Source organism: Talpa occidentalis, unplaced genomic scaffold, assembly GCF_014898055.3.
Source record: "Talpa occidentalis isolate TD23 unplaced genomic scaffold, MPIMG_talOcc4v2.1 talOcc4.4, whole genome shotgun sequence".
In the NCBI taxonomy this organism is placed as follows: Eukaryota; Metazoa; Chordata; class Mammalia; order Eulipotyphla; family Talpidae; genus Talpa; species Talpa occidentalis.
This window is the reverse complement of record NW_023604295.1, coordinates 114,041,241-114,058,025: the sequence shown is the minus strand read 5'-3', so window position 1 is coordinate 114,058,025 and position 16,785 is coordinate 114,041,241. Positions and strand designations below refer to the sequence as shown.

The 16,785-nt window shown below is 44.7% G+C and overlaps 1 protein-coding gene across 1 annotated transcript in view; it reads right to left on the bottom strand.

Annotated features, from left to right (window-relative positions):
• The window catches only part of LOC119256960 (disintegrin and metalloproteinase domain-containing protein 32-like), a 37,598-nt gene extending 21,353 nt beyond the window's left edge, over positions 1-16,245 (bottom strand). The window contains 2 exon segments of the mRNA XM_054701121.1: positions 6,624-6,711; positions 16,126-16,245. Coding sequence (XP_054557096.1) covers positions 6,624-6,711; positions 16,126-16,245 — 208 coding nt within the window.
• Between the last annotated feature and the right edge of the window lie 540 nt (positions 16,246-16,785).

Genomic DNA, 16,785 nt, shown 5'->3' with positions numbered 1-16,785 from the left:
AGTGTATTTGTGACATGCGTGTGGTCCAGGAATTTCTATTTTGAGTCCCCATATGATTTTTGATGTGGGCAATTTGTTTTATTTACTAGTTTTTTCCTGAGTGTCTGGTGAGGGATAACATTTCATTTGATCCTGCACTAGTATCTGTTGTACAAGGCTGCAGCCAGTATCAAAGATAATGCTTGCAAAGCACGAAGTGTGGCCTAGAGAGCAATTAGTGATCACCTTGATTATGATGCTTACTAGGGAAGGTGATACTTGGGTTTGGTTTGAATGGTTGAGGACAAGTTGGTTAAAGAATGGTGGGGAAATATTTAACATCTGCATGAGCGAGCATGACACACTGGAGGCAGGCCATCCCTCGTGGTGCGTGTCTAAGGGTTGCCGCTGCGAAGATGGGCAAGGATCTGTCTCTGTATGTCAAGGGTTGTAAATGGGAAATGACATGTTTGGCAATTGGATTGGAAGGGAGAGGAATTGGAACTGTGGAGACCAGTGTGTGGCTGTTCTAATAATGCAGGCCCACCTACCTGACAGTGACATCGCCCATTGCCCTGGCAGCTGCCAGATCCACACTCTAGATCTTTCCTTCTTCAGACCTGTCTGGGGTGTCATCTTTGTAATACATTGGTCAGTTATGATTGCGCTGACAGTATCCAGTGAGAGGGAGACCCCATTGCTGGAAATCCATAGAAAGAAAGCTGCCATGCATTGTGAAGTCAGAACCATCAAAACCATCCCTGTGGGGCCTCCCCTGGTGGCGCAGGCGGTCGAGCGCTGCGCTGTGAAGCTGTCCGCAGCCTCTGCAGCACTGGTTCTATCCCAGTCGGCCGGCAAGGGTCCCACATGGCACGGCAGGCCTCTCCTGTCTCGCCCGCTGCTCCCCTTAGCAGTGTGTTTCATCAGTTTGCCTGTTCTGTTTCCCGCTCTGTCTCTGGTGAATCCTCTCACCCTCCTGTGCATCTGGCCTGTACCCTGGTTCTTGTATAAATAAATAAATAAATCTTTAAAACAAACAAACAAAAACATCCCTGTGCACCATGGAGCCCAAGGAGGATTTGAAGCAAGCAGGTTATTCTTTGTTCCTCTCTTTCTAAAGTGGATGGCCCCAGGGTGAATTAAATATCCTTGTCTTGGGGTACAACCATCTAGTCTTAAGGTAAGGGTAGTCTCCTACTTCACTCATAAAATAGGCTGCCAATTATTCAGGAAACTAAACAAAGCTAGTCAGCTCCTAAAAGCTACTAAAGCTACAGCCCTTCTCCCAGAAGTTTGATGATATTTGCTTCAAGCCTTACACCTGAGACCCATTTTGCTACATGGCTTCTAGGCTCTGATATTTATCGCCTTCGTTTACCACTATCCCCACATCTAGAACAATGCCTGGCACATCTTAGACACTGAAATATTGGTTGGCTGAAGGAGTGCTTCTGAGGAAGTGACACACAGGCTGCTGAGGCTTATCTTTCAGCTCCCTGCCGCGGACCAGCACAGCGATGGACGATGAGGCCGTCTCAGGGTTGAGAGATTGCGCAGGGTGGTCAGGGATTCGATGAATAAATGACACACAGACACACTTCAAGAGAGTGAAAATCTGAGTGCGTCTTTATTAAGCTAGTGGTCAGTATATATATGTTTTTCTAAAAGCATAGGAACAGTGAACATCAAAGAGATCAGTTTGCTCATAGACTTAGCTTAATTGACAGGGCAGTGATTTATGTCCGAAGTTACATCTGGACCTAGCCTCATTCCTAATTGGACAGGCTATAAATTCTTTCTATTGTTTTATATAATTATTTTCTAGTTGCACTAACTATCATTTTTACTCATAATTAATTGTCATGGGTGAATTTATTTTATAATGCAGTTAATATCAAAGGTACTAAAGTTAAGCACATAATAGAAAGATTATTAAACTAACAATTCTATTATAACACAGTGTGTAGTAATGTTTCATTTGCATTAACCTAATTATTAAATTAGGTATGTTTTTTAATTAGCAATCAATGACCAGAAAAAGGAAAGATTTTAGAAAGACAGTTGTAGCAGAATAAAGTTTGTGGGCCTTGAGAAAGCGAGATAAGTTTCCAGGTGGTCAGCATTTCTTTTAATCATCTTTGTGGCAGCTTCTGGTGGTCGTTATCTCTTGGCAGGCATTTAGCTTCTCTGCATCTTAGGGAGTTTGCTGTTCTCCCCCTGCGCGCATGGTTCCTTGCCCACGCCAGACCTCAGGGACCATGGCAACAGCCATTAGCCCTGAGGGTCACTGCAGGGGGGGTGCAGCAGGTCCCCCTTTGATTTTAGAACGAAGTTGGTAAGCATACATGTCACACTGGATGTGGTAGATGGACCTGTGAAGTGAGCGGACACAGAAGGGAATAAACAAACAGAGAAGCAGGACAAGTAGGGAAAGAACAAGGAAGGAGAGAACAAGATGATATCAGTGAGTAGGAGTTAAAGATTGGAGAGTGGAAGCCAGAGAATGGGCAAAGGAAGAGACTGAAGTATTTAGGTGAGATTTACTGACAGCAGAGATTTTAGACTGAAGAGATGTAAGGTCATGAGAGAGGTCATTGTCATGCCAGATGCCCAATAGGTGATGTTTAGTAAGATTAGAGGGCTCTAAATGCCCTTTTTGTAATTGGTCAGAGACAATGTCATGTATAGCCTGGATTTTGTCAGATGTAAGGGACCATTGAGGTATCCAGACAGGATCATTGTTTTTCCAAGCAATTTTATCAGCAAATAAATTTTCCGCAATGGCCCCTAAGAAAAAGCCTGTTCATCAATTAAATCAGGAGTGGTGAGAGTTAACCCCTTAGATTCCATCACATCACGGCCCCATCAGCCACATATGGCTGAAAGAAACCAGAATGCTCATTCATTTTCCAGTGTAAAAGCTGAGAGCTTTGAGCTACATTGTCTGCCATGCCTAAACCAATTAAAGTAGATGAGGAATTAGTAATGGGTCATGAAGGGCATAGAATTCTTGTACTTTTTTTTCTACTTTTTTCTAGGTTTCTAGTGATAAACTGTCTTCTTCTGGAAACCATGGGCATACCCATATTATAAATTCATAAAGTTGCAACAAAGCTTTTTTATTTACTTTAATACCACGTGCTTCAATCATATTTTTCAGTATAGAAAGAAAAAGATCTCTGTTTTTGGTCTGTTGCTGACCCATGACCTCGTGGTGCTTTGTTCACTCACACAAGATCTTTATTTCAACTGTGCTGTCCGGCCCGTGTCCCTCGCGGGAACTTGGGGAGGCGTCTTAGCTAAGGTCTGTCCGTATAAACCCCGGACCAGGCTGCTCCAAGGAGCAGATGACCGTTATGCCTTATGACGTCCTCCACGGGAACCGCGGGTGCAGCCCACTCAGACTCCGTAGCCCTAAGGCCGTGGAGCCGTATTCATGCACTCTCACACACTCAGCACCACGAGAATATTTACACTTAGAAGAACTTCTCACTGTCTCAAACTGATTACCCTTTATCAGCGAGCTCCGGACGCCCCAGTGAGGATTCTATCCCTGACTGTCTAAAAAAGAAGGGTATTTTAGGAGAAATTCACTCACACACTCACACAAGAAGGAGATAGCTTACCCAACGCAACCTCTTCGTTACTTACCTCTCCTTTGGGTGAAAACAATGAAATGAAGGTCAGGCCCCACGTTGGGCGCCACCTGCCGCGGACCAGCACAGCGATGGACGATGAGGCCGTCTCAGGGTTGAGAGATTGCGCAGGGTGGTCAGGGATTCGATGAATAAATGACACACAGACACACTTCAAGAGAGTGAAAATCTGAGTGCGTCTTTATTAAGCTAGTGGTCAGTATATATATGTTTTTCTAAAAGCATAGGAACAGTGAACATCAAAGAGATCAGTTTGCTCATAGACTTAGCTTAATTGACAGGGCAGTGATTTATGTCCGAAGTTACATCTGGACCTAGCCTCATTCCTAATTGGACAGGCTATAAATTCTTTCTATTGTTTTATATAATTATTTTCTAGTTGCACTAACTATCATTTTTACTCATAATTAATTGTCATGGGTGAATTTATTTTATAATGCAGTTAATATCAAAGGTACTAAAGTTAAGCACATAATAGAAAGATTATTAAACTAACAATTCTATTATAACACAGTGTGTAGTAATGTTTCATTTGCATTAACCTAATTATTAAATTAGGTATGTTTTTTAATTAGCAATCAATGACCAGAAAAAGGAAAGATTTTAGAAAGACAGTTGTAGCAGAATAAAGTTTGTGGGCCTTGAGAAAGCGAGATAAGTTTCCAGGTGGTCAGCATTTCTTTTAATCATCTTTGTGGCAGCTTCTGGTGGTCGTTATCTCTTGGCAGGCATTTAGCTTCTCTGCATCTTAGGGAGTTTGCTGTTCTCCCCCTGCGCGCATGGTTCCTTGCCCACGCCAGACCTCAGGGACCATGGCAACAGCCATTAGCCCTGAGGGTCACTGCAGGGGGGGTGCAGCAGCTCCCCTCCCTCTTCTGCATCAATCCCTCCCCGCTCCCAGGTCAGCCACACTTTTAGCACCTCTGTGCCTGCATTTATAAAGAAGCTTGTCTCCCTTAGGTAAAAATAGCAATACTGTCCTCTGACCCTCTAGCTAATATTCTGTCTGCCTTATCTCATTTTCCATTTGCTCCTCAAACTTCTCACATCACCCCCCACTCCAGTGTAAGTAAGAAGTTTCAGCAAGCTCTTGTGTGGCTCCTGCACACTTTATAGCCATTTCCCTAGATTTGCATACAGCCCCATCCTCCTCAAAATTTTCCTCTCTCTGCTGCTCCCCTCAGCAGTGTATTTCAGTCAGTCTGTCTGTTCTGCTACCCACTCTGTCTCTGGTGAATTCTCTCACCCCCCACACCTCTGGCCTGCACCCTGCTCTCTTGTATGCATAAATAAATAAATCTTAAAAAAAAAAAAGTTCCTCTCACAGGGAGGAAATATTGACCTTTGCTGATTTTTCTCCTAATGTTCAGATTATTTTGTCTTGTTCTGCCCCCATCCTGAGTTCTTCAAGTTCTGTTTGACTCCTAAGTTTTGGGGGTTCCCCAGGGCTAGTCCTTAGCACTTTCTACTTTCATCTCCTGGGCTCACAACCTCTCCGCTATGCTGTATGGTTGTCCCCTCCCTAATTCCAGACTGATCACATCTTCCCAGACAGCTCTACCAGAGATGCTATCAAAGCACCCAGAATCTCATCTTGGGGGGGGGGGTCTATTTCTTTAGATCACCTTGGGAACCAACAACTGTGTCAGTGAGACCCCAAGATTTATTACAGTGGGTTTAATATAGGAAATTGGTGAAAAAGCATCGGAGAATTTTAGAAGCCAAAGGGGAGGGCTAGGGTAACCAGAGGAGGCAGCTGGAGCTTTTAAAGCAAGGGAAGCAGGAGGTGGGGGTTGGTTTGCAGAGCCAGGAGCTTAGGGAGGACTCTGCAGAGCTGAGATCTGATCAGGCGTGGAGAATACAGCCTGTCTGGCGCTGAAAACCTCAGGAGCTTGGAGTAGAAAGAAACCACAGAGCTGGGATTGGCGGGTGCTCTGTTTCTGCAGGGCTACTGCGGGCTGGTTCGAGGAGGAGGAGGAACATCCACTGCCCGCTGGAGCCCTCCGTGGGCAGGCCCGAGGGACACGTCCTCCCCCGCCTCCCATGAAGCATGCGCTCATATGGAGGTGTGAAATTGTAACCCTCAAATTGAATAGTTTGTAAATGATTGGCAAATCAATAAAACTTGAGAAAGAAAAAGAAAATGCTAATCTGATAAAATTGCACACTCACTGTCACAGGCACACTCACTGGTGGGCCTTCCTCATGACCTGACATGGTGCAAGGACCCAGGAGGAGCACTCCAAGTGTTCTGTCACCTTGCCTCTGTCTCCCTCTTTAGTCTCATCTTTGTCCTCCTGGCACCCCATAGTTCACCCATGTGGAATACAGGGGTATCACGCTGCCATCTAATTGTTCCTGAAATGCCTCCTTGCCATCCTATCCCATATCCTGGCTGTCTGGCAAACTCTTACACTTGTTCTTAAACCAGCTGCCATGGTCTTTCCTGAGCAACCCGCCCTGCTCTCCCAGGGCAAATTGCTCATCACTCTCTGGTGTCTCTACCTTGGTGCGTCTCTATCATATGACTTACCACACTGAATCACACATTTTTTTTTAAAGATTTATTTATTTATGCATACAAGAACCCGGGTACAGACCAGAGGTGTGGGGGAGTGAGACGATTCACCAGAGACAGAGTGGGGAGCAGAACAGGCAGACTGACTGAAACACACTGCTGAGGGGAGCAGCGGGTGAGACAGGAGAGGTCTGCTGCACTGTGTGGGTAGCTCCCTGGCTGTGCATCGAACTCCTCCTGCACTGGCTGTGGATAGCTTCGTACGTTGTGTCTTAACCCCTTGTACCACCAGGGAGGCCCTGTATCACACATTTTAATTTCAGTCTGTCTTCCAATATGAATTAGGATTTTGTTCAGCCGCAAGTGATAGGAGACCCCAAGTGATAGTGAAACAAGTGTAGGTGTTTACTCTGAGTCACATAGAAGTCGGCAGTCTAGCTTGGATGGACATTGACTGCTGAGACGTCTACCTGGTTGAGTCACTTTCCTCAACAGAGAGCTGTCACTATCCAAGATGTTTCTTTCAGCCCAGTCTCGTCTCTCAGGTTCAGTTCCAACCTGCTGGGAGGAGAAAAAGAGGGTGAAAGGCACACCTCCCTAGTCTTAGGCCACCTCCCAAACTACACACTTTATTTTCCCGTAGTTGCCATAACAAATGACCACAAGCTGGGTGGCTTAAAACAACAGAAATTTATTCTCTCACAGTTCTGGAGGCCAGAAGTTGAAAAGCAAAGTGTTTGTAGGGAAACACTCTCTCTAAAGGGCCTAAGGATGATCTGTTCTTTGCTGACACTCCTGGGTTTCATGGTTTATAGCTGTGTCTCCCCCATCTCTGCTTCCCTCTTCACATAGCCTTCTTCTTTTTTTTTAAAGATTTATTTATTTATTTATACAGCACTGGGTACAGTCAGAAGTGTGGGAGGGTGAGAGGATTCACCAGAGCCAGAGTGGGGAACAGAACAGGCAGACTGACAAAATACACTGCCGAGGGGAGCAGCGGGTGCCACAGGAGAGGTCTGTCATGCCAGGTGGAACCCTTGCTGGTGGCCGGGGATTGAACTGGCACTGCAGAGACTGCGGGCTGCTTTGCAGCCCAGCACTTAACCGCTGCGCCATGAGGGGAGGCCCCCACATAGCCTTCTTATAAGGATACCAGTCATTGGATTTAGGGCCCAACTTGCTCGGTGTTCACCTCATCTTAACTAATAATATTTGTGTAGATCCTATTTGTGCACAGCTCATCTACAGAGGTGAGCTATTCACCCCAGCACAGGAGTTTTACCTCTTCATTTTGCTAACATGAAACATAGTGTCTAACACATATAGGAACTTAACAAAAAGTTTCCAGAATTGAATCTAAGGGATTACTGGCTTCCAGTGTGTTTGGCTACAGTGCTCTTCAATTAACATTCACTGAGTTCCTTTCTCACAGGGCTGGTTAATCATTTTATGACATTTTCTCATGAAAAATTAGAACCAAATCAGTGTGGGATGACTTCCTGGTGATATTCATACTCATTTAAAATTCATTTTTTTTTCTCAAAATAAAACATGGACGTAGTTTAAAGTAAAGCAATACTTTAAAAATTTTAGAAGAAATTATGACAAAATGGAGCCTTCCCTGTCCCATTCCTCAGCCCTGTCTTCCAGATGCACCTGCTCTGAAATCTTCTGTGTCTTACGGTACTTAATGCCCATATTTCTAAGTAACTTGTGTACATTGTCAAAGGTCAGCATTCCTGCAGACCTGCCAGGGCCTCACCACTTCCCTCCTCCGGCAATAGCCCTTCAGTGGCCACTGACCTGCCAAGATTTTTCTCTCTTTGCCCAAGGACTTTCTTCAATGGCTGCCTAACCTGTTCACAGGGCAGGCAGAAGGCTGAGGAAGTCCTCTCAAAGCAGCCCCAACCTGATGGGACTTGGTGTATAAACTCACACTCCCTCACTCCTCAGATGGGCTGACTCTGAGCATGCGTCACACTTTCCCTAGAGTTTCTCCATACATTTAGGATCTAGTTGCCCCAAGTGGATGTCAGTGACAAAATGGAGGGGGTATTGGGGGTTGGAGAGTCATGCATTCTCTCCACTTTTCTATGGTATTTTATGTATTTTCAAGTGCACACACACATGCACACACACAATCTTCCATTTATTTTTTTTTAAATGTTATGTTAAAATATACACAACATAATACAACTGATCATATTTAAAGAGCACAATCAGTTTAAAGAGCACAATGCAGTAGCGTTGAGTGTATCCACACTGTTTTATAATCATCACTAGTACCCATCTCCAGAATTTTTCATCATCTCAATCTGAAACTCTGTACTCACTAAACAATAACTTCATTACCCCCACCCCCCAACTCCTGATACCCACTCTGAGAAAGTTTTTGCACTAACCCTTATATCAGCACCCCTTTCTAGGGAAATTCAAGCTAAGATGAACATTGACTGTTGATTTCATGTCATGGTAATTCATCATTTTTTCAACCAGTAAGTATCTACTATGTGGCAACTACCATTCTATAAGGTTTCTATTACATGAACTTAGGAAATGTTATAAGGAAAAACAAAGCATAGTAAGATGATAAGAGTGCTATAGATTGGGGGAACATTATTTTAGATACTTTTAGATAAGTAGAGACTTAAGTAAAATAAGGAATCTATCTAAGGGAACAGTGTTTTAGGAAGAGGGAACAGCCAGTGTAAAAGCCCAGACTTGGGATAGACTGGCTTGAGGATCTAGCTATCTTACTGCCCTACCCATACACATGGCTGTGCCCTTTCATGTTTTCAAGACAGTTAAATCACATGTTTTGGATAATTAACATTTGGTTGTTATATTATAAAGCTCATGAAAACATTGTTCACTGCTAAGCCATTAGTGTTCTACAATATATATTTGCTCTTACACATTCTGGTTTTTCTTAGATTTAGAAATTCTTTTCATTTCTTGTTTAGCATCAACCAGGAATTATTAGAGAAGCAAAACCACCAATTAAATTAAATTTTTTTAATCAGTTCTATTATTTTTCTAAAACTTTCCTTTTTTTTTTTTTTTTAAAGATTTATCTTCATTTATACAAGAACCGGGGTATAGGCCAGATGCGCGGGAGGGTGAGAGGATTCACCAGAGACAGAGCAGGGAACAGAACAGGCAGCAGACTGATGAAATACACTGCTGAGGGGAGCAGCAGGCCAGACAGGAGAGGTCTGCTTGCCATGCTAGTTGCTCCATGGTCGGCAGGGATTGAACCGGCACTGCAGAGCCTGCGGACAGCTTCAGAGCACTGCGCTCAGCCTCCTTCGCCACAAGGGAGGCCCTAAAACTTTCCTTTTTTCTGCATTCTTCTTTAGGCATGGCACTTGACTGTCTTGGGGATTTCTGGATCCAATCTTCCTTTTCCTTGGTTTGGTCCTTTCTGCCTCTTCCTCTTAGTTGTATGCATATGTGTGTGTGTGTGTGTATGTGTGTAACTCTGTGTGCATGTGTGTCTGTATGTGTGTGAAATGCATACATGCATGTACGCCTGCATGCACGCATGTGTGCAGTGTCAAAACTCATCTTTAATAGTGTGACATGACGTGATAAGCCAGGGACCAAGGCCAGTATAACAAAGAATTGAAACACCACACACACACAACAGCAGTAAACAAGCAGAAGGAAACAGGCTAGCTCTTGTCACCAGCAAGCAGATTTGAAGAGATTTATGCAAGGACAGATAGGAAGCAAAAACAGCTCCTGTGCACACAAGATGGGTCCTGAGTGGGTAGCCACATAGTTATGCTCCTGTTTTGGGTCTAGGGGATGAGCTGTGGTGACTATGTAGTTTCTTGGTAGGTCAACGTTGGCCGATGTTCTAGCATAAATTGATTGGTGATAGTGTCATGGGCTTTTTTCATTTTATTGACTTTTCTCTCCTGTTGTGTCTCCTGGGGTCCATATCTCCCAGGACCCAGCCTCTATCCTTTCTGTTATATCTCTAGGGCCTCAGTCCCTGTCTGCCTGCCAAGAGTTAGCCCCTCAGTAACTCCTTGGAAAAAGTACATGGGAGACAGGACATTGTGTCTCCCATGTCTAAAAATTCCTGGGTCTACTCTCAAACTTAGCTGATGGTTAGGTGAGATATTTAAATATAGAATGAAAATCATTTTTTCAATTCAAAAGTTTGAAGTCATTGCCCCTTGGTCTTGGGGTGTTATTCTTGAGAAATCTAATGCCATTCAGAACTACAGTTCATTATATGCAATCTTTCTCCTTTCTTTACCTTTCTATTTCTCCTTTTTCTCCGCCTCCTCCTTTTTCTGTCTATCTTTTAATTATCATTTTTACCTCAATGTTGTGAAATTTTATGATTAGGGTTTCTTGCTGTGGGCCTTTTTTCGCTCATTGTATTGGTTATTAAATAGACCCTGTTAATCCACCCTGATTTGAATTTTCCTTTTTAATTTCTTTTATGTCTTTATTAATAGCTTCCTACTTCTTTTTTTCCTGTTCTTTTTCTGCAACTTCGATTAATTTCTATTGGACTGCCTGAGTTGCTCACTGAATTTTCCTATTTGCCTATCTAGAACTCTTTCAGTTTTTTTCTCTCTTTTTCTTTTCTCTTTTCTTTTTCCTATTCCTCCTCCTTTTCATTCTTTTTTAAAAGTTCTTTCTGGGATATTTCCATGATCTTTGTGACTTCCAACTGAGTTTTGAAAATTTTGATGTTTAAAATTTTATTTTATATTTTGCTTATTTAAAGAGATTTAAAATTATCTAATTTCTCCCCTTTGATACTAGAACATTCTGTTCTTCATGGTTGTAGTATATTCTTATATCTCTCTAAAGATACTGATAAGGCTCCTTGTCAGGAGTGCAGTGGGGGAATTGCAGTTCCCAGGAAGTTAGTGCTGGGCCTGGGCAGCCCCCAGTAAAAAAATAATAAAGTTACTGATTGTCTTTGGAACTTTTCTTTTGTTTTCCATTCTGTCTCTTTGGTATTTTAAAAAATTCATTTCTTTGTTTTGATCTTCACATTGAATGTTTTCCTTAAAAATCTGTTGATACTTTCCTGTCTGTTCACAGTTTAGATTGAAGAACTTGAGAGTTGATGTAAAGCTCTCAGATTATAGCAGAACATCAACTCACAGGTTTCATTGTTGGGGGTGGGTCTGCAAGTGGGCTTTTTCATGGGAAGACTCTCAAATGTATCTGTACCCTTATTCTGTTTATTGAGGGAATGTTTTCCTATCTTCTGCCCGGAATATATAACTGGCTACTGGTATTTGGAGACTGGATCCAGAAGGAAATGGTGAGGAGTCAAGGGATGAAGCTTTTTTTGTTCTGTAGACATACATCATTTAGTTCCTTTCTTGGGTCTTATAGCTCACCATGCCTGCCAGTGGGCCACGAATGCTCTTTTCTGAAGTCCACCTTATAGGGACATGGAAGGGTGTTATGGACAAAAATCCCCAATCCTCTTCAGGCCCCAAATTCATATGCTGGAACCCTTAAGCTGTGATGTGATGGTTTTTGGAGGTGGGAGTTTGGGGAAGCATTTAGGATTAGATGAAGTCATGTGGGTGGAGCCATGTGGGTGGAGGATTAGTGCCTTAAGAAAACCAGAGAGCTTTCTTCCTTCCTTCCACATAAAGATAAAGCAAGAAAGCAGTCATTTGCAAGAGAGCTCTCACCAGAAAGCCAATTGGCCAGCACCTTCATCTTTAGCCTCCTCTGTAAAAAGTAAGTATTTCTTGCTTTAACCACCCAGTAGATGGCATTTTGTAATGGCAGCCTGAGCCAACTGAGAAAAGGAATCATTCCTTGCTTGTGCAGACTCTGGAGAGGGGATTTGGGAGCCTGATTGTTGGGTACAGAAGCTTTCAGAACTCTGTTCTTTCCCCACCTTCCCCAGAACTCAGTGCCCTCATGCTGATATTACCTGGTCCTTCAGCAAAACTGATAAGCCACCCAGCTTTGTCCTGGTTGCGGTGTACTGCTCTTCCACTCCTGTCTGATTTCCAGAATATTGCAGAATTTCTCTTCTGCTGTAGTTTTTCTCCTCCTCTCAGTTTCTTTGTGGGTTTACTCCTTTGTAATTCCTTCATTATTATAATACAGCTGTTTCATGATGGATCAGATATAGCTGCTCATTTCACGTATTTGTGTGGAGTTTCCTCTTTCACTGGGCTGGTTTGCGCAAGCCGTTGGTGCTCCCTGTGGTTGGCAGGGATGCTAGCTCCAGCAGGAGAGAGGCGATGTTTGAATACAAGCCTTAGAGTACTGCATTTGAAGGTCTGCGCTACCAAGCAAGTTCTAGCTGTGTGTGCCTGGACACATCCTCGCTGTGTCTGATCATGTGGGGATGGGGGTTATGGTAGTACTTACATCAGAGCTAAGTAAGATAATGCTTGCAAAATGCTTTGTTGTTTTGAGCTCAGAGTCAGAGCTCAATAAATTGGAGCAATTGTTAAATTAATATAATTAATGTATAAATGTATTTCTCAGAGATAAAACACCTCTGCAAGTATTATCATCATTACAGCTAAGATTATACCTGATAAGAAAAAGACCTAATTATTGCACAGAAAATACCTAATAATTTCAACCTAGCAAGTTATTTATTAAATTATTTATTTATAATGATCTAATCATATCACTTTATTCTTTGCTATTTATTTGTCTAACTGGTTAGTTAATTATTATGCAGCTACTACATACTCAGCACCATATACCTAAGCCCGATGGGGGCTTACCCCGGAACCCAGGAAGGTGCAGATTTTGTCCCTAGGGAGCTTACAGTTTAGCCAGGGGAACATTAAGGAGCAGTTAAATATTGAGTCATGAACTATTGACTTAATGCCACAGAATCAAGTAGGGTGTTGGGTTAGATTAGGGAAAAGGTGGCTTCGCAGAAGATGCAGCACTGTCTGGGCTTGGAGGAAGAGGCAGGTCCATATATGCACAAGAGAAGGAAGGGCCCTCCAGGTGACAGAGTGGCTATGGCCCCCAGGGAGGGAGGAGAATCTGTGCGTGCAGATAACCAAGTGAAGAGGGCAGGGAAGAGAAAGGGGGGAGGTGAGGTTGGGTATTTGAGGTGAAATCAGATGGTGGCTGGCTTAGAAAGGGAGGCCAACAAGCTGGTGGTGCACGTGGCTGACACTGAGCTCCTGCATGGGAGGACGCCAGGGTGAATTTGGTGCAGCAGCCCCTGGTGCTTTATTTCAGTCTCCATCTCACCCTCAGGAGAATGAGAACTCAGAGGGAGAAATCTCCAACCTTGCCTAAGAAGCTGAGCGAGGGGATGGATGAAAAATTAATGTGGGTCATAAATATTCTAAGAGCCAGTGCACCAGATATACTTAAGGATAAAGTTCACTGCTGCAGAGGGAAGCTGCTCCAGCGGGAGAAGGGGCGGTGGGGGGATCTGATTGCCATTGGTGGCTGCTAGTGCCATTCCCAGGGTTGGGGGCTCTGGGATCCTTGGAAAGGCTGTCCTCAGTGACCGCCTATTGTAACAGGATTGTCAGTGTCCACTTGGTGAGGGTGGGTGCTGAAAGTCAGTGTTCTAGTTTCCTCTTTGACCCACTAGCACCTCAGAGAAGTGGTGTGAAGATCTTTCACCACAGATGGACAGTGATGAGTTTTTATATCTAATTACCTACCAAGTGACTTCCTTTTAAGAAGGGACACAGACAAGCAAAGGCTAGAGCTAGAGGCTTAACTTTAGTTCACAAGGAACCCTCTCTTTTCACCTCAAGTAGTTCTCCTTGGTGGGTCTCTGGAGTTCATTTCAGGACTATTGGAGTTTTAACTCGGCCTTCTGGAGGTAGGGTGTGAATGAGAGGGGAGGAGGTCAAAGCAGCCAGGCAGGAGAGGGCATGTGCAAGGCTTTGCCCAGTGCTGTGCTGATAAAGGTTTAACAACCAGCTCTTGAGGGTGGTGGGGGTGTCACCTTGATTGGTAACATCTGCTGAGCTGTGTATCCTCACTGTGACCCATCTTGTGCCGCCAGCAGCATGTCATGTAACAAGCACAGTTCCAGAACATTTAGCAATTGACCCTCATAAGCTGGTTGGCACCTTCTCATGCACATCATTGGTTCTGCATCTCTGGAAGTTCAGAAACCCAAAAGGTCATCATGCCTTTTACCATCAGCCACATCAGAACTGGGTATCTTAACTCACTGTGCCTGAGGTGACTGGGATTCTACATTTTTCTCGAAATCTAGAGTAGGTCAGCCTAGGTCAAAATTAAAAGTTAGAAACTGGAAAATCACTTGTGTTTTGGGAGTTGCTTTGGGCTCTGCCACTGGCCCCACACAGTCAGATGGGAGAGAGAAGGGGTGCATGTGGGGAAGCACAAAGATTACCTTGGAAATGGAGGGGTTGATCTGCTGGCAACTGATCCAGCTCCCCTGCTCACCAGGGAGGTAGAGAACTCCTCTCACCAAGCTTTCTGATATCACCCCTGTGAGCCCTCAGAGGCCTGCTGTTGCGATGGCTGAGCTACATAAAGCGAGCTCCATTAATGGCCAAGCCCTGTGTTTGCTGAGGCACAGGGTCATCTCAGTTTCCCCAACATCCTTGGGAGATGAGTGTAATCTTTTTTTTAAAGATTTATTTATTTATTTATACAAGCACTGGGTACAGTCAGAAGTGCAGGAGGGTGAGAGGATTCACCAGAGCCAGAGTGGGGAACAGAACAGGCAGACTGACGAAGAAGTACACTGCTGAGGGGAGCAGCGGGTGCGGCAGGAGAGGTCTGTACCCCATGTGGGACCCTCGCCAGTGGCCAGGGATCGAATTGGCGCTGCAGAGGCTGCGGGCAGCTTCGCAGCCCAGCGCTCAACCGCTGCGCCACCAGGGGAGGTCCGTGAGTGTGATCTTTATCCCCACTTTACATACAAGGAACCTGAGATCTGGGTTAAATAACATGCCCCAGAAGACACAGCTGCTGAGGAACAGAGTTGAGCTGGAGTTTGAAGATGTCCTGTTTGGCTCTAGAACTTGCCTCCTCACCCACAAAATGCATTACAGGTGGAGGATCCAGTCCCCTTCTGAAGCTCCAGACCTTCAGGAGGTCTGGACATGGCCTATACATACACTTCTCATTTCTGGTCATTTGCTGCAGGGGCTCACAGGACCTCCCAGAACTGGTCCTGGAGCCAGATCAACCAGTTCGTGGGTGCTAGCCCCAGCCCCAGTGCAGTCGGCAAGGAACGTGGAAGCTCAGGTGGGGCAGACACTGAGGATGGAGAAGTCAGCAAATGGGGCCATGTGTCACGGGTACAGAGTAAATCCTGCCAAAATGAAGGGACACCACCTCTGAGAAAGTACTTCCTTTGTGGAACAGTTTATCTTTTTTTTTTTTTAATAGAGGCATGTTTTATTTATTTATTTGTTTGTTTGTGTTTGTTTTTGTTTATACATGCACTGGGTACAGTCAGAAGCGCGGGAGGGTGAGAGAATTCACCAGAGCCAGAGTGGGGAGCAGAGCAGGCGGAAGGACCGAAGTACACTGCTGAGGGGAGCAGCGGGCGGCAGGAGAGGTCTGCGCGCCATGTGGGACCCTCCTCCGGTGGCCGGGGAGCAGCCGGGGATCGAACCGGCACCGCAGAGGCCGCGGGCAGCTTCGCAACCCAGCGCTCAACCGCTGTGCCACCGGGGAGGCCCGAGGAACAGTTTATCTTTGACCCTCAAGTAAGGACTTCGGATCCTGGGCTCTGACCACAGGACTAGGTGCTCTATAGTGCTGTCAAGCAGACTCAGTGCAGCAGTAACTAATGCAAGATGAGTCCAGCCTAATGAGCTGTAAGACGCCATCCCCAGACCTGCTGCAAAAGGTGAGGATTTTAATGAGTCCAAGAGGATTAGGGACCTAATCAGAACAGAGTGAAGTATGTCAGGGTGCTCCCCCGCCTCAATTCATGGACGATGCAATTTCAAGCAGTCAGTACTTATTATGTAGCCAGATCCTCTATACCCTGGAAAAGGCGACTTCATCAAAATTTCCTTGCTTGATTGGCACGTCCTTTAAGAGCTCCTTCTCCGTGTGCTCTGTGATTATGAGGTGCAATTTGCTGCTTTCTTGTCTTTCTAGCATTCTGTCCTCCCCCACATCAAACATTCCTCACTTTCCATTCTCGGTGTTTTTGCTTACTCTGGAATGACATCTTCAACCTGTTGGGTGTAAACCTTCACACTTCCTTCCTTCAAGAGGTAGTTGGAAGGAAGCCTCCTTTTTTGCTTCAGGTTTCTTCCCAACTCACTCCACCCCTGCTGGATGGACCCTTCCTTTCCCTGCACCCCCTAGAAGATTGTCTGCATATTTCCTATAACATGTCTCCTCTGTATCACATTTATATGCAAGGAAGTTTCTCGAGGGCAGGAGCTATGTGAAACTTATTGTTGGACCCATCACAGAATCTGACTTGGTGCCTGGCACATAATAAGCCCTCAGAAGATACTTGTTGAATAGGATTTTATATTTTATTTTCAGGGCCAATTTACACACCCAAAATTAAACCCGGGCAATGACCTAGATGGGTTGTCTGTAGGGCATGTCAGAGTCTAGCCATGCAGGGGATCCCAGACACCTAAAGGTGGAGTTGTGTCGAATTCAAGTTTCTTTTCTTGGTCTGTC